This window comes from Chlorocebus sabaeus, chromosome 2 (assembly GCF_047675955.1).
Source record: "Chlorocebus sabaeus isolate Y175 chromosome 2, mChlSab1.0.hap1, whole genome shotgun sequence".
Lineage (NCBI taxonomy): Eukaryota > Metazoa > Chordata > Mammalia > Primates > Cercopithecidae > Chlorocebus > Chlorocebus sabaeus.
In genome coordinates this window covers 38,818,888-38,841,271 of record NC_132905.1, presented here as the reverse complement: position 1 = coordinate 38,841,271, position 22,384 = coordinate 38,818,888, and the positions used below count along the sequence as shown (strand labels likewise).

Sequence of the window (22,384 nt, the reverse complement as noted above, 5' to 3'; positions counted from 1 at the left end):
AACCTCCATTTCCCGGGTTCAAGAGATTCTCCCACCTCAGCCACACCGAGTAGCTGGGACTACAAGTGCATGCCACCACGCCCAGCTAATTTTTGTATTTTTTGGTAGAGATGGGGTTTCACCATGTTGACCAGGCTGGTATCTCCACGTTTTAGGTGAGAGATGAAAAACCCCAAGAGGTTAGGTCATCTGCTTGCTCCAAGTGACAGGCTGACATGCCAGACCCCAGACACAAATCCAGGCAAACCCAAAGACTGCTTCAGCAAAGGCCTATGTGGGATTCAAACTCCAACCTCTTTCCCCAGATCAGAACATTCACTGCCTTCTCCCCTTGCCTCGGAACCTGGGATCACCAGCCTAACCCCATCTTGAGAAAACACAAGAATTACCCCCACACTCCCTCTGAGCCCCTCCCACGTCTTGACAAGCAGGCCAGGATGCCAAGGACTCCTCACCTGGAGGGCTCGCCCATCTTTCTTGGGGTTTCGAGGCCAGGGCTGTTTATCTGGCTTCATCCTGTCCTGGTATTTGGTGCAGCACTGTACACAAGATGGCTTAATTGGGTGGCCCAGGTCTCTGGGGTCTCAACACCTGGGGAGGCAGGGGAGGTTGTGTGGGCCTAGCTTGCTAATTGCCATCTCACCATGGCAACCTGCATGTGGGCTGTTGTAGTCCTGAAGCTCCTTTCTAATAACATGTTCATCCTTCCACTCTGGAAGCTTCTTCCATCCCCAAACGCTGGGCCAGGCCCTTTAGAAACCTGACCTTATTTAAGAGATGGTCATGATTATAGCCCAACTCACACATGGCCTGGGAGGCTCAGAGGTGCTAGGTCTGACATGTTCAGTGAATGAACCCCAGGTGCATCATGCTATTCTGTCTCTAATACGCTAGCTAACCAGTATTAACCCCCTTTTCCCTGACCAAAGGCTGGAGATGAGTGTGGCCTGATGAGCTCTGGGCTTGGGACACCTGCCTAGGAAAGTAAATCCCAGTAAAATGGGATTACTGGAGTCACAATATTAGGCTTACAAGGGCAATCGACATCATGAGTGCTCGTTGAAGGGCAGGATTTTAGTTGGGGGCACGCTGAGAATCACTCCACCCAAAGGGCAGAGGACACGGGCTAGACTGGGACCACAGGGCCACTCCCAGTTAGCCCCCTCATGGAGGGGGCACGGCAACTTGGGAGCTGTGGAATAAGGTATAGAATCCCACAGAAGCATATGAACTGTGAGAATCATTAGGATCTTTTGCTAGAGGTGATAATCACCTTGATCAGTTCCCCAAGATCTGGGGCAGACTCCAGCCCTTGTATTTAGGCAAGGGGAATGTGCCGGGGAAAAGACATATACAACATTTTCTCTTCCGCTTGCCCTGGGAAAAAATGATCCTGGGCCCTTAAAAATGTCCGTAGCTACATGCCTACAACTGCACACGTCTGGAAACAGGTGTTCCACACATGGAGGTTTTAAACGAATTCAGACACTCAAGCCACATTTGGGAACGGTGACTTAGATGCCCATTCACTAGTCCGGTGTAGCCCCTTGATAGCACCATCAAATTCCTAGGGTCAGGCTGGGTGTGGTGGTGCTCGCCTGTGGTCCCAGCTACTTGGAGGCTGACAGAGGAGGATCACTTGAGCCTGGGAAGTCCAGGCTGCAATAAGCAGTAATTGTGCCACTGTGCAACTGAAAATTCCTACGGTCCACTCAGAGTCAGAAACTCTGCAGGTTGGGCCAGCAATCACAGCCCTGACAAGACCTCCAGGGGATGCAGATGTGCTGGATTCTTTTTTTTTTTTTTTTTTGGAGACGGAGTCTTGCTCTGTTGCCTAGGCTGGAGTGCAGTGGCACTATCTCAGCTCATTGCAAGCTCCGCCTCCTGGGCGGAGCTGGGACTACAGGTGCCTGCCACCATACCTGGCTAATTTTTTGTATTTTTAGTAGAGACAGGGTTTCCAGGGTTAGCCAGAATGGTCTCGATCTCCTGACCTTGTGATCCGCCTGCCTAGGCCTCCCAAAGTGCTGAGATTACAGGCGTGAGCCACCGCGCCTGGCCTGTATTCTTGGGGTTTTTTTTGTACAGATGGGGTTTTGCCATGTTGCCAAGGCTGGTCTTGAACTCCTGGGCTCAAAAGATCTGCCCACCCTGGCTAGAATTACAGGTGTGAGCCAATGCTGCAGAACCAGTGCACCACACTGTAAGTAAGCTCCAGTCAGCTTGCGGTCACATTGCATTTGAATAAATGAATGAATGAATGAATCACCTACTTCCAAACTCTCACCCTTACATGTTAGCCAGGCCCTCCCCCATGTCCCATCCATCTGACCTGCAGAAGAAAACGGACATCAGACAGTTATAGACAAATACTGATTTTAATTAAACATAAGGTAAACTCTAGGCATCCGTCATCTTTCAGCCTAAAAATTAGCAAAAACTGTTGAAACAAGGCACAGTTTTTTTCCCCATATTTGTTACGTCGTGGCTCCAGTTACAAAAAAAGTTTTAATGAAAACGTTAAACATAAAAATAGAAGTTTGAGATTTTAAAAAAAGTGTATAAAAAGCCCCACAAAACTTGTCAACGTTGTTCCTTATTCTACAAAATAGCACCAGTAAGAAGAGTAAAAGGTGTTAAAAACCATTACGACAGCATTTCTGAAATGCAGCTTGTCTGAACTCCCATTCTCCCTAAAAATGACTTATCATGGAATAAAAAAGGATTTAAAAATCTCCAGAGGGAGCACCGAGCTTTGACTGCAGTTTTCTGTCATCTCTTAAGATGAGGGGAAGGTGTGAGAAATGTACGTCTGTCCCTGACTGCTGTCACTGTTTCTGAGTTTAGTAAAAAGATGAGAAATGAGGGTAGCAGACTTCTCATCTGGGGATCTGTGCCTGTAGGGGGTAGGTCTCTTGGAGAGGGAATGGGTTTGAGGGGGTGTCTTATCTGAGCTCCTTCCTTCACACTCCTCTCCTAAGGAAGAGGGAGACACGGAGGAGCCATACTTGTCTACAAAATATATGGCAGCTTATGTTATAGAACTCAGCACACCCCTTCCTGAGCCCCCCCAGAGGGTTCTATTGCAGTCACTGGGAGGGACTGAGCTAAGAGTGGCCCCTGCCCTTGGGTTTGTGGGGGGAAAAAATAGCCCTGAATGTGATGATGATGTCATCCCTGCTGAAATCATCATCGTTGTGGAAAATACTCTAATAGGTCCCGTGCAGACTCCAGCCCTTGTATTTAGGCAAGGGGAATGTGCCGGGTAAAAGAAATATACAACATTTTCTCTTTTGCTTGCCCTGGGAAAAAACGATCCTGGGCCCTTAATGTCCCGTAGCTACATGCCTACAACTGCACACGTCTGTAAACACAGAGCAGCAGCCAGTTTTCAAAAATTAAACTCTTGCAATAACTGTCTTGGATGATTTTTCAGCATTAACCTGAGTATTGGAGAGCTGTCGGCACTGTGGTTTTGGTATCATAGCCATTGTTTCTCTGAGTGGTAGACCCAGGAAAGAAAAAAAAAAAGCCACGTTGCTACCTACTTCAAGTTTTAAAAGTTTTAGGAGAAGAAAAAATGAGCACCGTGTTAGGCTGCTCCAAGCAGCCAGCTCTGAATTGTGCACAAGGAGGCGGCACCTCGGCCTCCCCCTGCAAGAGAGTCAGGTGGCTCTGCCCCCACTGAGCAGGAGGGAACTGAGGTACACTGTATGCCCCACACAGCTGAGGAAGAGCAGGGCCTGGGGATGCCTTCAGGAATCACACCTCCTGGGTCCTGGCTCTGCCACACACCCCAGTGGGCTTGGGGCCTGGCTGGAACTATTCACATGCAAAGTATTCCTTCAGAGGGGCGAAGAGGTGTCGGATGACAGGCACGCTCCAGGACCTTCCCAGCAGCTTCTGGCGGGCACCGCGGCCCATGTTGGACACGTCTGTGTAGTGCACAGGAAAGCCAAAGATCCTGGGGGTACCGGATAGAAAAGACAGCGAGTCAGAAGTGCCTCCAGGATGCTGACAGCCTCAACCAGCCAGGTCCCACTCCTTCTGCCCTCACCATCCCTCAGTCCCATCAGTAAGGTCCCCAGGACCTAAATTCAGAGCCCTTAATTCAGAACACTTGCTCACAAATTGCTCACAAATCAAAGTCCCCTGTTTTGTGCAGGCCTAACACCATACTCTTGGCATAGAGTTGGTGCTCAGAGGACCTTCCTTGAATAAATGCATGCATACCAAATTAGCCAGCCAGCAATGTCTCCATCTTCAAAACACTATGATGGGAGAAGGTAAGCAATTTCCTTAATAAGGAACAAGGTCACTGAAAAACAGCCTAGATTTTCAGTCATCACAGGCTCAGGCAATTTACAGCTCAGCAACCACAGTTTTCCTTCCCTCTTCAAACCCAGCTGCTGGATGAAGGACTGAGCTAGACGACTTCAGGCAGATGGCATCAAATATACCAAAAGCTTCCTCTATAGGATTCTACCAGGCCTGGAAAGAGGGCACAGAGGCTGAACCTCAGTATTACTCAGGTACACAATCCAATACTAAGAGTCATCCCAACAGGCCAATGGCTGCATGGGTTATTCAGAAACATGCCAAAGATGTGATACCTCAGGCCTGTGTCTTGCTTGGCTTTAGCTTCTACACAATGTCAGCCATCTGCACCAACCATTTTAGGTTTGGGTCCATACAGAATAATCTACAGCATAAATACTAATCAGAAGTTACTTTTATACTCAGAAAACTGTTGGTAAGTCGAAGAAGTAAACGAGTTGTAGAAGTGCAATATCTGGAATGAAAACACTCTGTATCAAAGCCTTCAGAATACAGAACACGTGTAAAGAGGAATTCAAAGCCTTAATTACATCACTATAGCAAATAATGATTTCTAAAAAATAGGAGAAGCAAAATGAACAAATAGAGGAGTGAAAGAAAAAACAGAACTGAAATCCAAGAGATGGTTATTTGCATCAAAACAGACAAACTTAGCCCAAAGACAGGGAAGGAGAGGATAAACTGTGGCTAAGAAGGAATCATTTATAGAACGAGCAAACTGAAGTCTTCAAGAATGGCATGTCTGTGGAGTTTTCTTTCACTGGCTTCTCATACATTGTAGTGTCCCAGCATGTTGGGACAGGCAGATGTCAGGGCAGTGCAGCCAACAGACAGATGGTGCAGCCTAATGACCTCATGTCTCAGATTCCTCACCACCACCACACCCCCTCCGCCATTTTTGTCAGGAAATAAGGGCGAACTATGAAAAGGTATTATTACTCCTCGCCTCAGTAACACCAAAGGGCAGTGAGGCCATCAAGAATGAAGGTAAGCACCTGCCCATGTCTGCCCATTTGTGTTTTGATCTGCACAGTTTCCCTCTCCAAGTGCAGCCTTGCTCACCTTTCGAGCTCAGTGCACCACAAAACATCTTCTTTGCCATTCATGACAACAGGGAAAAGTTGGTTTTTCCCCTGTTTGATCGAGTTCGACTTGGTGGTTATTGTCTGTACTTTCTTTAACTGGAGAACAAAACGACATCATGGAGTGAGCCAGAACGAAGGGACCTGGGTGGGGTCAAGGCTCAAAAGTACCTGGGAAAGATGGAGGGGAGAGCGCAGGCGCGGCAGAAGAGTGGCAGGGCTGGGAGAAAAAAGTACCTGGGAAAGATGGAAGGGAGAGGGCAGGCGCGGGAGAGGAATGGCAGGGCTGGGAGCGGAAAGCAGAGTTGGAGGGACAAGAACATTTTGTGCTTCCCACAAATGTCAAGACGTTAACAGGAAGGACCAGCCTCAGAGAAAATGAGATAAACAAAAAAGTGACCATGAATGAGATCACGTGGGGGGGCCAAGAAGACACCAGAGTTCCTGATCAAGCAAGATTAAGTAAAAAATAAAAACCACCCAGATACAGAGAATGCTCAACTGGAGTTTAGAAAATGGATCTTAGCTTGATGCAAACATTGAGATTTAGGTTTATGGAGGTCTTCATATTCTATGACTTGACAGCAAATTCATGTTTTGGCAAAAGGATTAATGATTCCTTTCTCCCTGAGAGGGCCAGCTGAAATTCTCTGTGTCTTTATGTATCCAGTACTAAAATTAGAAAGATTAGTTGCCTTTCCTCGTAGTGATTACTTATCACGAATGTCTCCTGGTCTCTGTATTTGAGGATGGGACAGAACAATTGTGTGGGAGAAAGAAGCCCAACACCAGGAAGTCACGTGGGGGAGGTGTAGGAACCAATCAGACACCAAGGTCATCTCCCAAGTCCCCACTTGGAGGTAACCAAGTGCATTTTTCCAGAGGGCCACAGCTCGTCTTACCTTGGCTATCCTATTGTATTCCAAGCAGTCCTGCAGCTCGAGTTTATCATTCTTTGATGCTATCACGGGCCTGGGAACAGCCAAAACCCATTACTTTTTACTAGCTGTAGAGGGTCCACTGCTAGGCACAAGGTGGGAGTGAGGGCATATGTTGCAGAGATGTGCCCTAGCAGTGAACTTGCTACAAATAAATGATGAAAACAATCCTGGCATGAGCACAAGCCTGTGTGCCAAAGCCAAGGATGGGCTACCCCAGAGGGGACAGCCCAGCATCCAGGAGGTAATGTTCCCCTGCCTGGACTTCAAAGTCAGGTTCCCATTGAGCAGGAACACCGCACAGGAGTGGGGCAGGAGAAACCTCAGGTCCCAGCTCCACTGCTCACTGAGTGAGCTTGAGCAAGTCACACTACCCTTTTGGGCTTCCTGTCTATTTTAAAGTGAGGAGCTTGGAATAGATTTTTGTGGGTCTACCTGATGGAATTATCACATCACACCCACAGTTTGGTGGCTCACTGCTGGGGATACAGCCTCAGGAGGCTTTAAAAGTGAATGGCAACCGGCTGTAGTGATTCCTACCCTTAATCCCAGCAATTTGGGAGTTCAAAGCAGGAGGATCGCTTAAGCCTAGGAGTTGGAGGCTGCGGTGAGTCATGATGACAACACTGCACTCCAGCCTGGGAGACAGACCCTATCTCTTAAGGTTAAAAAAAAAAAGACTAAGCACCCCTTTAACTTTCACCCTTAAAAACTATTTTGCAAATGCAGAGAGAGGCAAACAGATGACTAAGAAGGGTGAGGGCTAGAACTGAAAGTAGCTGAGCAGCTCCAGAACAGAAACCAGGGCAAGAGGACTGGACGCAGAGACAGCCATAGTAACCAGTGTTAGGAATGTCAAGGCCAAACAACTCAGACATGAGAATGGGAACCGTGCCTACAAGAGGGGCTGAGGAAATCACAAAACATTTCCCCTAGACTGATAGATTTCCTTGACCTCACCTGCCAGGCTTCAAATGTCACCTCTATCCCCACTCCTACCTCTGCCATGGACCCAAGGGAGCTGAGGGCCCAGAAGAAAAGGACACTGCACAGCCCCACCTTGTGCTGACTGTAAGATTAAGCTCTAAACAAGCCACATGACTTGGGTCTGTCCCCTAAATGATGCTTGGTGTGCCACTCATCGTATCAGCCTGCAGAGCTTAGTCACAGCGTCAGATCTGCGTCAGGCCTCACTGATCCTTCCACCTCACAGCCTACACATCCAGTGCATCAGCAAATGTCCTACCCTCCAGATATGCTGAATCTGACCCCTCCTTGCTAAGTCACAGGATTGCTATGCTGCAAACTCCAGAGGCCACCACTCACACTGTGTTCTTTATGGATGGCACCTCCTGGGGCACAACATCATCATCAGTGATCTCTCCTTCTTTGAGCAGTCTGGTCACCTCGCTCTCTCCCCATTCCCGACTACATCCTGCTGTTGTCTACAACCCACCCAGAAACTACCATGAACCTAAGACACAATTCATTTCATCTGGAACTTCTCATGTCAAAGTGATTTCAGCGGTACCACATTAAGGCCCAAGTTACTTGGCTCTTCTCTCCCAGCCACCCCACCTAGGGTGCTCTGAGCTGGTCTGGGGATGTTTCCCATCATCCCAGACCCTCTTCCTTCCACCTGCAGTACTCTAATAACTGCATGGGTCCATCCCTTCACTTAGGGCCCTCGCTAGAATGAGAAGCCTTCCCTTTCAATGCCTATCCACCAGCAATAAACCCCAAATCATTGTCTTCTCTCCCTCCCCCTTTAGCATGTCATTATCATGAAAGCTGAGATAGACACAATGTGTTTAACCATGAAAATGGCAACAGCGTAACAGTGTCGGCCTACTGGGAGCTCAAATGTTGAAGGCATTAACTCATTTAATTCCAGACACAGAAATGGTATCCTAAGACTGGCTGCCTAACCACGTACACAGGCAAGGTGGTCAACAAAAATCCTCCAAGCTACCCCAGGACCCTCACCTCTGTCCACACTTCACTAAGTGGCAGAAGGTTATTTATGTTTCCACGCCTCTTTCTACAGGAAAATGTTTTAAGCTCAACTCATTTGCAAGTCTGGGATGTCACATTACCATCACATTTTACATCTCAATTAGCAAGTTCTTCTCCTTGAAACCACATATAGAGGAGATAATTAATCCTCAGCAAAGCTGCGTTGTGGCTTTCAGCATGTCTGAAGAAGACTGCTGTTTTTAGTATATAACAAAATATGAAAAGCTCCTGGTGATGACAATGTGAGGGACATAGTCTTCAGGCTTTTGTCTGTCATAGCAGCTCTGCCACCTGGTTGGTCACCACAAGCCTGGCCAAGATCGCTTCATCTCTGGGGCAGGAGGAAAGGCACCGCTAACAACAATCTACTTCCATTTCCAGTCGGCTGTCCCTACAGCAACGGGGAGGAGAAGTGAAGGGCAGGAGCATCAACAAGCTCAAGTCCTGAGAGATCCCTGGCAGGAAGGAGATACACAGTCTGGCTACAGCACATGGGACTTGTATTTTTCTTTATTTTTTTGTAGAGACGGGGTCTCACTTTGTTGCCCAGGCTAGGCTAGAACTCCTGGGCTCAAGCGATCCTCCAGCCTCGGCCTCCCAAAGTGCTGGGATTACAGGCGTGAGCCACCGCGCCCAGCCACCTGGGACTTTGAAGGTCGCGTCCATCGGCAGCTTACAACAGGTAACAGTGGAACTCCTAAAGAGATTCCCAAGTACTTGCTGAACATCTTGACAGGGATCAACCGGAAAGACCACAGGTGGTCTGAAACCCTAACTGTTTCTCAGCAGAGCCAGATCTTTCTAGGAAGGCTTGAATGTCAGAGCTTGTTATCACATATTTAACTTGGCTGTTACCTGTCCCACTAAGAGCCCTTTGTTACCTGTTCATCCCAGGTAGGTTGCCCCAAAAGTATCGGGCCCTGTGAGCAGCAGAAACTTTGATGGCATCAATCATCACTGGATTACACTGCAGGGACAAAGAAGGTTGCTGTTAGGAGCCCATTATTAGAGTTCCAGTGTCAACCAGACCTTTGCAGGTGACAGGGCTATTCCCTGACTACGGAAGAGGCACGGATCCTTCAAAACAAAGAAAAGACCAACTGCCATCAGGAGGCTGGCTAGAGGACATGGTGAACGCCCTCATACTGTGCTAATGGTAGGTAAAGAGATAAGGTCAAACCTGTAGATTCTGAGACAGTATCCCCTGGGACATGCCAGATTATTACAAAATATGATACACAGTAGGCTCAAGCGATCCTCCAACTTCAGCCTCCCAATATGCTAGGACTGCAGACATGAGCCACCGTGCCTGGTCTAAAGCAGTTTTCATATCAAAAATGAGTAGAAAATTGAGTCAAATCTCATGAGTCCTTAACAGCAGATGATGGTTTCATCATTTCTGACTTCAAAGAGTTGGGCCGAGATTAGAGATCAATTATTTTCCTTGTACTGGCAGGGCATGGTGGCTCACAGCTCTATCTCTAATTCCAACACGTTGGGAGGTGGGCGGATCACTTGAGTCCAGGAGTTCAAGACTAGGGTGTGCAACATACCGAGACCCCGTCTCTACCAAAAATACAAAAATTGCTGGGCATGGTGGTATGCCCCTGTAGTCCCAGCTACTTGGGAGGCTGAGGTACAAGGATTGCCTGAGCCCAGCTGTTTGAGGCTACAGTGAGCTGTAATCATGCCACTGTACTTCAGCCTGGGTGACAGAGCAAGACCCCGTCTCAAAAAAAAAATATTTTCCATGTACTAAGAGAACCCACTGAATCCCTCACTATTGGATCTAGCCAGACCAAGAACGGGAAAGTCATTCCCAACGTTGGCAACACCCACCGATCATCACTGCCAGCAGCGCTTTCCCTGCCCAGGCTGTGTGTGACAATCAGGTCCCCAGATTCCCTCACCTCCAGGAACCGCGAGATGTCCCTCTTGTCGCCAACCTTCATGGCTACAACATTCTCAAACATCCAGAAGAACGGCCGGTCATCACCCTCCTTGGGGCGTGAGTAATTCAGCAGGTGGTAAAATTCAAAGAAGAGCCGGCCTGTACCCTCTGTGCTCAGAAAAGATGACAGTGCAGGGTTCATTTGAAACCTCCAGCCCAACCCACCGCATCCCCTGAGACCAACAGGTTCCCAATGGCCTCCTGACAGTTAAGGCCGATGCCTACCAGTCTATGTCCACCTGAATGACAGCAGGGACACAGGCAGCGGCAGGGCACCATTTGCTAGGGTATTTCCCTTGTGGGCTGACGACTTACTACGGAGCGTAGGCAGCACTAACAGTCCCCTGACGCTGCCAGTAACTTGGCCAGAAGCAAAGGGCTCCTTCTCAGGCCATTCCACCTGGGCCAGTGGTCAGAGGTCAGGTGACATAGGCTCTCCAGGGACTGCCAGAGAGAAGGATGCTCACCATACAGGCCTTTCCTGGCTGGATTCACATTTGAGAGATCGTTGCACGGGCTTCCGCCAATCACCAAGTCAAATGGGCCCCATTCTTCAATCTGAGAGAGACAGAGTCAGGATGAGGGTGTGGACAGAGAGAAAGAGAGCTGGTCCCACTTCTAGAATCTTGCTTGGGGCTGGACAAAGTGGCTCACACCTGTAATCCCGGGGAGGCTGAAGTGGGGGGGTGTATCACCTGAAGTCAGGAGTTTGAGACCAGCCTGGCCAACATGAAGAAACCCCATCTCTACTAGAAATATAAAAATTAGCCCAGCATGGTGGCAGGTGCCTGTAATCCCAGCACGTTGGGAGGTTGAGGCAGGAGAATCGCTTAAACCCAGGAGGCAGAGGTTACAGTGAGCTGAGATCATGCCACTGCACTCCAGAGTGAGACTGTCTCCAGAAAAAAATAGAATCTTGCTTGGTCACCAACTCCACTTCCAACTCTAACCTAAGGCTTAAGATTCCCACAAGATTTCAATTATTTTTTCTAGGGTCTCAGGGATGGGGCCTACATGCAGGTTTCAGGCTGTGGAGGACTGGGGAAAACAGAAAGAGACAAGGCCCACAAGGTACAGACTGCCCTCACATTTTTCTTTGTGATGTTCCTCACGTCGTTCACGTATTTGATATTCCCCTCGTGCTTCACGGTTCCAACAGCGATGGACTCTTCACACACTTCAGAGGCGATGTACTTTCCTACCTTTATGCCCAGCTCTTTGAGGACTAGGTAGCCTGTGGGGGCCAGGGAGACACAGAAGCATAAATGATGCTGAACACATCATTTCCTCCGCTCCCTGCTATGGTAAAACGAACAATTCCTCATGACTGCGTCACATGGGTTCAATCCAGCAAAGGCTGTAAACACACCACACATATTGGCTGTGCAAACTCAGTATAGCAAGAAAAGAAGGGAACCAAAACCAGAGATAGCAGTAGTTGTTGCCTAATTTATCTCCAATTATACTTATGCATGTGGAATGAAAATCAATTTCAAGATAACTGCACATAAAAAATAAAGTGTAACAGCTAAGATGTATGTCCTTTTAAAATGACCAAGACTGCCTGGGCACGGTGGCTCATGCCTCTAATCTCAGCGGTTTGGGATGCTAAGGTGGGCAGATCACTCGAAGTCAGGAATTCAAAACCAACCTGACCAACATGGAGAAACCCTGTCTCTACTAAAAATATAAAAATTAGCTGGGCGTGGTGGTGGGCACCTGTAATCCCAGCTCCTCTGGCAGCTGAGGCAAGAGAATCACTTGAACCTGGGAGGTGGAGGCTGCAGTGAGCACAGATCATGTCATTGCACTCCAATCTGGGTGACAAAGGGAGACTCTATTTCAAAAAAATAAATAAATGAAATAAAATTCAATGACCAAGACTGCAAGGTGGCCGAGAAGGTGGAGAGAAACAAGGAGACAGGGATTTTTTTCAGAGCTGGTGACCCCCAGGGATATTTCTTGCCACTGATGTCAGACACCCTAACCATGCCTTCTGACTCCCTGGCTACCCCCTTGTGACAGGACAGCAGAGCATCTCCAGGTATACCCCAAACTCACCTGTCGCGATGCCATCAAACAATGACAGGACTCGAATGGGCCGCCTTCGGGCTGCGGGAATGGCAGGGTACAGCTTGGGGGCTTCCTGCCAGGTAAGGAAGGAGGTCATGCTGGTGAAGGCACAGGGGAAAGACTCAAGCTCTGAGGGAGGGGCAGGCTGACTCTGTTCAGAGGGCTTCAAACCTTGCCGTAGGCACTGCAAAAAGCCCATTGAAGCCTTGATGGGGATTGGGGAGACAGTGTGTACCACGGGAGCCTGTATTTGGCAAGGAATGGTCAATTTATCCTTGGACATGAGCCAGATATGTATGCACAGATGCACACATGAAAAGGTATCACCCCAGATAGGAAAGACCAAGGGCCTGCCTCTAAAAACTAGAAAATTCATTTCTACTATTTCCTTCCCTCTCAGCTCTGCTAACTCAGAAGGCTACAACCATTTCTTCATCGGGTCCCTGAAAATCCATATACTGAGAAGCCGGCAAGGAGGGAGTGAACCCTGGCATGGGTGAAAACCGTGCAGAGGAGCTGTCAATTTGCCAGGTCTGTCAGCCGTTGAGGATCCGAGAGGTTCCACTTGTACAATGTGTCTTTACTTCTATTACTCTTTCTCTGAGAATTCCAGAGCGTTCCAACACCCTGTGCCCCTGGGATCTGTGGTGGTAGAGGCGGGAGCCTGTGGCTTACGTATTCAAGCCCCGTGTCACTGGTGAAGAAGGCCTGCAGGCGCACGTTCCAGTCCTTCCGGCGCCGCAGGACGCCGTGACAGCGCTGCGGGAGACACATGTAGCAGCTCCAGGGCTCCTGAAGCTTGGCCTTGGCCGCTGTGCCTGTGCCCACCAGCACCTCCAGGCACTCCACACAGAAGCACCTGGACCCAGTGGCAGGGAGAAGGGATGCCTTTGTCATCGAGCTGGTCTCCTGTGCCACCCTCTTACCACTTCCACAGGGAAATGCCCACCCCCTCCTGAAAGCTTACCTAGGATTGGCTGCTTAACAGCATAGCCTGCAGGGCCCTGTGCAGTACGGGCTTCCCTTGACGTCTTCCTTGGATACCCCAACCCGCTTAATCAGAAATGCTCTCCCAACAACCTACTTCATTCCATGGACACTTTGGATTACAGGCCAACTGGCAAACCAGGGAGTTAGCCTTCCCTGATGCCCTTCTCATCCCCTTCCCTCATGCTCTTGGCCTATTAAGAGCACTTCTAGCTGGGTGCAGTGGCTCACACCTATAACCCTGGGGCTTTGGGAGGCTGAGGTAGGAGAATGGCTTGAGCCCAGGGATTTGAGACCAGCCTAGGCAGCATTTACTACACTTTTTATTTATTAAAAAAAATAGGCCAGGCATGGCGGATCACGCCTGTAATCCCAGAACCTTGGGAGTGCTGGGATTTGAGAGGCTGAGGCAGGTGGATTACCTGAAGGAAGGAGTTCAAGACGAACCTGGTCAACATGGTGAAACCCTGTTTCTACTAAAAACACAAAAATTACCTGGGCGTGGTGCTGCACACTTAAAATTCCAGCTACTTAGGAGGCTGAGGCATGAGAATTGCTTGTACCCTGGAGGCAGAAGTTGCAGTGAGCCAAGATTGTGCCACTGCACTCCAGCCTGGGTAACAGAGCAAGACTCCACCACAAAAAAAAAAAGAAGAAGAATTAGCTGGGTGTGGTGGCATGTGCCTATAATCAAGCTGCTCAGGAGGCTGAGGTGGGAGGATTGCTTGAGCACAGGAATTGGAGGCTGCAGTGAACTATGATCACATCACCGTACATCCTGGGCAACAGAGCGAGACCCTGTCTCAAAAAAAAAGAGCCCCTTCCTACACATGAGCTCTACCCCAATTAAGCTACAACCACGGCCACCACAAAACATAAACCCTGTATGCTGCTTCCAGGGCAAATTAGCTCCCTCTTCCCATGCCTAGGATTCCATTCAACAGGCAGCTGTCTGCAGACTGCAGGAACCTAGGAGCCTTGGGGGCCCACCCACATCCTGCCCACAGGGCCCAGTGCTCACCGGCAGCAGCTCATGTTGCTGCAGAGCAGCAGCTCTCGGCCCTCGCAGCACACGGTGCAGTAAGACTGATAGCCATCGTCGTCATACATGTAAAACAGCTCAAGGAAGCGATCCTGGCAGCCAGAGAGAAACACCAGTGAAATCGGAGACCAGAGAAGGCCAGGCCCAGCCGGCTTGCTGGTGGAGGCCCTACGATACAGCTGCAGAACATACTGCTGGTGGCTTGGTGTCCTTTAAAAGGACAACTGGCTGTGACCTGTGTCCTCTGGCCTCTACGACAGCTGTCCCCCGTCCTGCCCCAGAGGCAGAGTGCAAGGCAACTAGGATGAGTGGGCTTCACTGAGGCTCCACACAGGTGCTGCTGGGAAGGACAGGGGAGCTGGAGGAGGCAAGGGCAGGAAGGTCCGGAGCAGCAGGAGGACTTACCCGGCATGTCTGGCAGAGGCCCCCCTCAAAGAGAGGGTGGAAGGACACGGGGTTTTTTCTGCCACAAGACAAACAGCCGTCTGTAAGAAAAACAGGGTTGGGGCTTGTGGCAATTGAGGCCCTGACACCAGTTGCTGAAGCCTGGGTCTCTCAGTTCCTAAGATTTTCCTCCAGGCCAGCTGCTTGCCAAGGACTCTTCGCGCCTCAGGCCATGCCTCACAGCTTCTACCTTTCAACAATGCTTCCAGGTGGCATCCCTACTTCACAGATGGGGAACATCAAGATGGGCAAGGGGCTGCCCCAGGAGGATGATGTCAGGCAGAACGCTGAGCAGAGGGACCTCCCTGGTGTGACAATCCTTGAGAAGCTTTAAATACTGGGACACCGAGGATTTTGTGGTGACTCCAATTGGCTTGTTGTCTCATGATAGGACTTGCCCATGACCACACCCTATAAACAGCAAATGGCTGTAATCTCAGAATCCGGGTCCTTTAACCAGTAGACAACCCTGCCTTCCCTTCATATCACCAGATCAGCATGGAGTTGCATCCCTGGCTGGGCAGATAGGACCTTTACAAAACCCACGACCAAGCATCGCTACCTAGCCAGATGGGTGAGTGAGTCTTGGGGAATAGGATTTCTAAACCGAAGCTCTTCCCCGGGTTCTCTGGGTCAGGGATGTGGTGTTTTCCTATTCAACACAGAGTAACTGGGGGTTAAGGAAGCAAGGGAGACTTCATCCTCACACATTCTGTATTCCATGAGGTATATTCTGGCCAGAGTATCCAATCCAGTGGCAATCTCCAGCCAGGACAAGCAGACTATTTAGCCTGACAGTAGGCAAGTGACTAAAAGCTAGTTAGTTGCCATTCTTTGGGAAGTTCATGATACCACTAACTTTGGTTTTAGGTTATGGTTCTCCCGGGCAAAATGGCCTGGCTTCCCTTCTTCCTCACCATACCTTTCCTGTCTCTTTCTCTTAAGGGGCACAATTGGGCAATTCATTCCATAAACTAGCAACTAAGATGCAGGGACTAGAAATAGGCCTTGGCTTGAGGTCAGGAAGAGAGCTCTGGGTTAAACCCTGACAAGGTGGATGAGCCAGGACGAGGCAGGCCTAGAGCCCTAGCCAGGGTGTGAAGGGGACGACTGGGAGGGAGAGAGCATTACCTTCCAGGATGCTCTTGTTGTTGGCAACATCTGAAGCCATTTGTTCTATTGAGAAAAGAATAAGAAGACATGGGATGAGGTCAGGGAGCCAGGAACGGATCAATTCCTGGTCTGCAGCATCCTCCTCCCATCTGCCCCATGATCCCAGGTAGCGGGTCCCCAACAATCACCTCGGCTCTGATCTTCATCCCCTCGGTCTTTGCCGTTGTTATAGCAATTTGTCTTGAGGCGCTTGGGTGCGGGGCAGTAGTCAGAGGTGGCTGAGTCGTCAGCTGTGCGTCTTCGAGTCTTGCTCTCTGTGAAAGGTAATTAGACTGCAGCCGTGGCTTGGTAGGAGGGTCCAGAGAGAATGTGGGCCCAGGACAAGACCATGCTATGCCTGGGTACCAGCTGCAATTGGGGCATGACAGGGGGTCCACACTGAATGTATATGGCCCCTTGATGGGTAACTCACAACAGGAGCTCATTCAAAACCCCTTGCACCCAGGATTCTTAACACATGCTTACAAGGTTTTAAATGGCTACAGCTAGGAGGTAAAGATGACTTAGCTCAGAGAGCAAAGCTCAATTCAAAGCTAAAAGCCTGACATACCTATGTCTGTGATATCTGACATGCTGGGCAGTAGGCATGGGGGTGGCTACTGAGAACTTGAAACTGGTGAGGAAATGAATTCTGTATTTAATGTTAATTAAAACACTGACAAGCGAGCCAACTAGGACTAGCCTAGACATATGAGTCTACTTTCTCAAATGCGTGTTTTATGAATTTAGTTAATTTGTGTTTAAACATCTACATCTGTATTTAGTTAACAATCTGTATATACTTAATACGGATCAAGTATTTTCATTGCAAATTTAGCATCAAAATTGAGATCTGTAAAATATGTACTATGTAAAATATATAAAACAAGCGAAATTTTGAAAACAGCACTATAAATGTAGACTATCTCAGTTTTTATAATAGCTGAATATTGAAATGTTAACATTTTGGAAATTTAGTGCTAAAAAAATCATGATTTGTATTAATTTTACTTGTTCCTTTCTTGTTGCCCAGGCAATGGCATGGATCTTGGCTCACTGCAACCTCCACCTCCTGGGTTCAAGCAATTCTCCTGCCTCAGCCTCTTACAGGCATGCAGCACCACACCTGGCTAATTTTTGTATTTTAGTAGAGATGGAGTTTTGCCACGTTGGCCAGGTTGGCCAGGCTGGTGAACTCCTGACCTCAAGGGATCTGCCTGCCTCAGCCTCCCAAAGTGCTGGAATTACAGGCATGAGCCACTGCACCAGCCTCCTTTTTTCTTTCTTTCTTTTTTTTTTTTTTTTTTGAGACAGGTTCTCAGTGTGTCACCCAGGCTGGAATGCAGTGGCATGATCTTAGCAAACTGCAGCCTCGACCTCCTGGGCTCAAGTGATCTTCCCACCTCAGCCTCCACAGGCACACACCATCTCACACAGCTAATTTTGTATTTCTTGTAGAAACAAGGTTTCACCTTGTTGCCCAGGCTGGTCTTGGAACTCCTGAGCTCAAGCAATCTGCCCACCTCAGCGTCCCAAAATGCTGGGAAATCCAAGAGATGGTTATTTGCATCCCAAAGTGCTGGGATTACAGGCATGAGCCACCAAGCCCAGCACTTCTTAACTTTCAGGGAGGCTACTAGAAAAAATTTTAATTACATAATATGGCTCCCATTCTATAAATGGGATTTTGTAAAACCCATTTGTATTTCTATTCCATCTATACAGAAAATCTTAATGAACGTGGTTAAATTTGACTCTGACCGTAGGAAAGAAAATTGTACAGCCATTAAAAATCATAAGGACCCTTTCGTGACAAAATGACAGACAGTGCTTACAGTATTAATATTAATAAAGGGGAAAGCAGGAATCCAACTAGTGTTCAGAAAAATCTGGAGGGATGTGCAACCCAATATTAACCCGAAGGGTATTTGTGAGGGTGGGATGTGAAGGGAGAGTGGGGAATTCAGATTGACTCTTCAAGAAATTTGATTCTTTTCCAGTGACCATTTTATATGCAAAGAAATCAGAAGAAAGTGCATAGAAAACAGGGAACAGTCAAAAGACGGGAAGGAAATACCGTATTTCCTTGATTCTAATTTCCTACTGCCTGCACGACGCACCTTCGACTTATTAACCACTTTTGAGGCGGAAACAAAACAAAACAGAAAAAACATTACATTAAATGTATAGACTGTTTTCTTTTTTGAGACAAGGTCTTGCTCTGTCGCCCAGGCTTGAATGCAGTGGTGCGATCTCGGTGCACTGCAACCTCTGCCTCCCGGACTCAAGACAATTCTCCCACCTCAGCCTCCCGGGTAGCTGGGACCACAGGCACATGCCAAGCACACCAGGCTAATTTTTCTATTTTTCACCATGTTGTCCTGGCTGGTCTCGATCTACTCGCCTCAAGCGATCTGCCTGCCTCAACCTCCCAAAGTGCTGGGATTACAGGCGTGAGCTACTATGCCTGACCTTTAAATGTATAGATTGTAAGACAAGTCCTGGATTTCTAGAAACCAGAGTTATCTTATAATGGGAGAAATATGGTACTGGTCAAAATGTTAGCAGGTGGCATATGGTTCTTCTTTAACACTTTCCAATGTTCTCGAATGAGCATAGCTTAACTATTTGTTTCCTTTAATAAAAAAGGTGCTAGTCAACACTGTATCCTGACTTCAAGACAGATGTCAGATTCAATACAAATTATATGCACATGACCATCAGCAAGAAAGCGGCCAGGGAAGCCAGATAGGGCTGGCACAGCCTTCGTATGCCTGCAATTTTTCCAACATTCAGAGTTGAGCCCAGCTGCTAGAAAGCTGGGTGGGCGTGGAGCAGCAGGGGTGGCTGACTCTCCCAAGAAGTAGTCCCACCAGCAGAGGCAGCAGGTGCTGCCATGGGGACTCATTCCCACCTGGTTGCGTGTTGTTGGGTTTGAGGCCCTCGATCCCAGTGGGCTTGAAGCCCCCGTGGGCCCACTCCAACATGGGCTTCAGCTGGTCCTCCAATGAGTCTCCAGGGCTGCTGGGGAAGGTCTTGCCAGCTCGCACCCTAGCTTTCTGCAAAGGCAGAGTCTGTGATGAATGGCGGGTGGGGAGGGGGTGCTCGCCAGGCCACACCCAGGGATTCCCCCAGCCAGGGCCTACATTCCCCTTCACACTAGGCCCTTTCATAGCCAGACAGCTGTCCTGGGCTGCGGTATGTGTCAGAGGAAGGAGGGGCCTGTGCAGGGAGAGGCCTCAGAATGGGGGTTGTGGTTAAATCTTTTCATGCAGGCACCAAATAGGATCTCTTCCCCCTAGAGAATGTGAGTGGTCACCTCCCTCTCAAAAGGCAGACAGATCAGAATTAACTCTACCACCAAGATACAGAAGCCCCAGTCAGCACTACCTCATCTCGGCTGTATCTTATATAAGAAGGCACTAGATTTCTTGCTTTATCTCCCTAAAGATGGGGACGTTAACTTGTATCCAACATGAAGGACCATGAGGATTTCAGTGTCTAATGAAGCCTTTGGCAATGAGAAGAGGCTGGCTCTTAAATGCTAAACAAAGGTGGGAAAAAAAAATTAAGGTGAAGGGAGAAACAGGGTGTAATGGTTCGTAGGGGATAAGATGGCCCACAGATAGAAGGCAGCCGGCCTCTACTGGCGTCTTGCCGTGAACTCCACCCCTCATAAGGAGGCTCTGAGGTCTCTGGAAAAGCACATTCACTGATATGAATACTGCACCCCTAACTGCCCGTGCTCTTTCCTTCTGATTCAGTTAGCGGTCCCAATAAATGGCAGCTGGGATGTCTCAGATTCCTTTGTTGGATGGCCCAATCCGGTGGCCATCATGTTATGTTGGCATTTACCTCCTCCCTGGCCAACCTGTCCCCTCCGAACCACCCTTGGCAACACTGAGCTAGGTTTCCGTGGGTCTCTTCCTTCATCCCTGCTCTCAGGGCCTAGCCCTCATTCCCTCATCCCATGTTACCTCCAGAGCATGATACATGGCTTTTCGATAGGAGACGAGCTTATTGAAGGTGGCCAAATTAAAGTGCTGGCTGAACAGCCCCAGTGCCACCAGTTTGTCTGCAGAGACCTAAAAGAGAAAGACATCATCAACATCCACCTACAGGTGTGTCCCAGGTGCCATGTCTATCACAATGTTGTCCATCAGATGCAGAAGATTTTCATACACTTTAACCAAGAGCCCATTCCTGGGGATCAAGTCCACAGATATCTATTTAAAAGGAAGGAAAGGAAAAAGCAGAAAACTAGAAATGACAGAGTCTCAACACACAGATACCCAGAAACTTGTTAGTTATGACACTCCCACTGTGGAAAAGGAGGATACTCTGAATGAAGGCAATTAGGCGAACCCTGTGTTTGTATACATTTTACAAGCAAGTGTCCCTGGTGTGGAACCCTAAGGCTCAGTCCTAATATTCTCTGTGGATGCTCCGGCATGGGGGGTTTGTACATATTCCTTCTTTCCTAAGCATGGTAATTGTTTACTCTTTACCCTTTTGTTAAAATGAGTTCAAAGGCCGGGCGCGGTGGCTCAAGCCTGTAATCCCAGCACTTTGGGAGGCCGAGACGGGCGGATCACGAGGTCAGGAGATGGAGACCATCCTGGCTAACACAGTGAAACTCCGTCTCTACTAAAAAAAAAAAAAAATACAAAAAACTAGCCGGGTGAGGTGGTGGGCGCCTGTAGTCCCAGCTACTCAGGAGGCTGAGGCAGAAGAATGGTGTAAACCCAGGAGGCGGAGCTTGCAGTGAGCTGAGATCCGGCCACTGCACTCCAGCCTGGGCGACAGAGCAAGACTCCGTCTCAAAAAAAAATAAAAAAATAAAAAAAATAAAATGAGTTCACCTAATGAATGTGTTTAGAAAACAGTGCTTGACACAGTCAGCACCTTTCACTTATTGTGATTATTTAACTTTAGTTCTTGTGATTTAATCCATATTCCACAAGTCTCCTGATGTACCAAGTCCCCAGACCAAGCATGAAATGACTGAGTTGCCAGTGAGACAGAAAATGGCTATTCAGGGATGCTAATCAGAACTGAAAGGCCAGACGTAGTGGCTCAGGCCTATATTCCCAGCACTCTGGGAGTGGGAGTTGGAAGGATCGCTTGAGCCCAGGAGTTCAACTAGCCTGGACAACAGAGCAAGACCCCATCTCTACAAAAAATTTTAAGAACCAAACACAGTGGTGTGCACCTGCAGTCTCAGCTGCTCTAAGGAAGGATTGCTTGAGCCCAGGTGACTGAGGCTGCAATGAGCCATGACAGTGCCACTGCACTGCAGCCTGAGTGACAGTGAGGACCTCATGTCTTAAAAAAAATAATAACTGAAAGACATAGGGAATGTTCTATTCCCCACAGAGAGTGCTCACACTCATGCAAACCTCCATTTTATGTGGGTGTGTGACCACCACCGGGGAGAAAATATCGGGGGGCTCTGGTAGGGGTAAAAAAAACCGCTCCAACACAAGTGCTGGTTCCAGTGCCCAATGGCTCCAATGCAACCCAAACAGCGCACACATGCTAAGCAGGCACTCGCCCAGGCCAGAGCCAGGTCCCATATTGTCATCTCATCCCCTAATGCTGACAGCCCCACACTGCATTGTATTAGCCTCAGACTCTGTCTTGCAAAGTGCGTTTTATGTCTCAATGGGGCAAAGCAATTGCAAACAATCCATCTTCCTTCACTTGACAGAAGTTACTGCTCTCCCATCCCTGGAAGTAGCTGCCTCACTGCCGGCATGGGCCCAGGACTTATCCTTCTGCTCCCTCTGCTGGTCACAGCAGCCAACTGCATGCAGAGTCTCTTCTACAAGGGAGACTCCAGACCCAATATATTATTGTAACCCTTAGGAAACTTGAATTCACTCATGGCAAATGGCCCCTGGTAGCTCAATTTGTGGGAAAAACAGAATCTCTGCTTGAGGCTGTACATGCACTCTGATGAACAGAATCACAATATGTATTACGTATGCAGTCGCAGTCCTCATATAAATGTCATGTTGAAAAAAATCACAGTATTCACGTGGTAAATAGTGGCATTTGACTCATGTCTGGGAGAGGATTAAGGTACAGTTCTTCCTTCAATCCTGCCTGGCTTGCTGGTGCTGCAACTCCAACTTGCCCAATGACCTTAGGCACCTAACTTAGCCTCTCTCAGGGCTCTGAGGGTGGGACTAATATTTACTTCTAAGAGACCATCACAGGAAAGTTCTGTCTGATTAAAATCTTTGTTGAGGCCAGGCGTGGTGGCTTCCGCCTATAATCCCAGCACAGGAGGCTGAGGCGGATGGATCATCTGAGGTCAGGAGTTGGAGACCAGGCTGGCCAACATGGTGAAACCCAG

General features: G+C 48.6%; 1 protein-coding gene across 7 annotated transcripts in view; it reads right to left on the bottom strand.

Annotated features, from left to right (window-relative positions):
* Positions 1-2,364: 2,364 nt before the first annotated feature.
* Positions 2,365-22,384, bottom strand: part of DNMT3B (DNA methyltransferase 3 beta) — a 49,180-nt gene continuing 29,160 nt past the window's right edge. For 2 of the 7 annotated variants that reach the window (XM_008020657.3, XM_073007867.1), the window contains 15 exons: positions 20,001-20,108; positions 18,938-19,082; positions 16,173-16,298; positions 16,003-16,047; positions 14,833-14,912; positions 14,407-14,519; positions 13,074-13,257; positions 12,387-12,471; positions 11,414-11,559; positions 10,793-10,883; positions 10,285-10,433; positions 9,256-9,341; positions 6,323-6,392; positions 5,401-5,519; positions 2,365-3,964 (listed from right to left, as the gene is read on the bottom strand). In XM_008020657.3, the coding sequence (XP_008018848.1) occupies positions 3,823-3,964; positions 5,401-5,519; positions 6,323-6,392; positions 9,256-9,341; positions 10,285-10,433; positions 10,793-10,883; positions 11,414-11,559; positions 12,387-12,471; positions 13,074-13,257; positions 14,407-14,519; positions 14,833-14,912; positions 16,003-16,047; positions 16,173-16,298; positions 18,938-19,082; positions 20,001-20,108 (1,689 nt within the window). In that variant the 3' untranslated portion in view covers positions 2,365-3,822. Of the gene's footprint in view, positions 3,965-5,400; positions 5,520-6,322; positions 6,393-9,255; positions 9,342-10,284; positions 10,434-10,792; positions 10,884-11,413; positions 11,560-12,386; positions 12,472-13,073; positions 13,258-14,406; positions 14,520-14,832; positions 14,913-16,002; positions 16,048-16,172; positions 16,299-18,937; positions 19,083-20,000; positions 20,109-22,384 lie in introns of those variants that run through there. The other 5 variants (XM_073007866.1, XM_073007870.1, XM_008020686.3 and 2 more) reach the window with 3 other exon arrangements.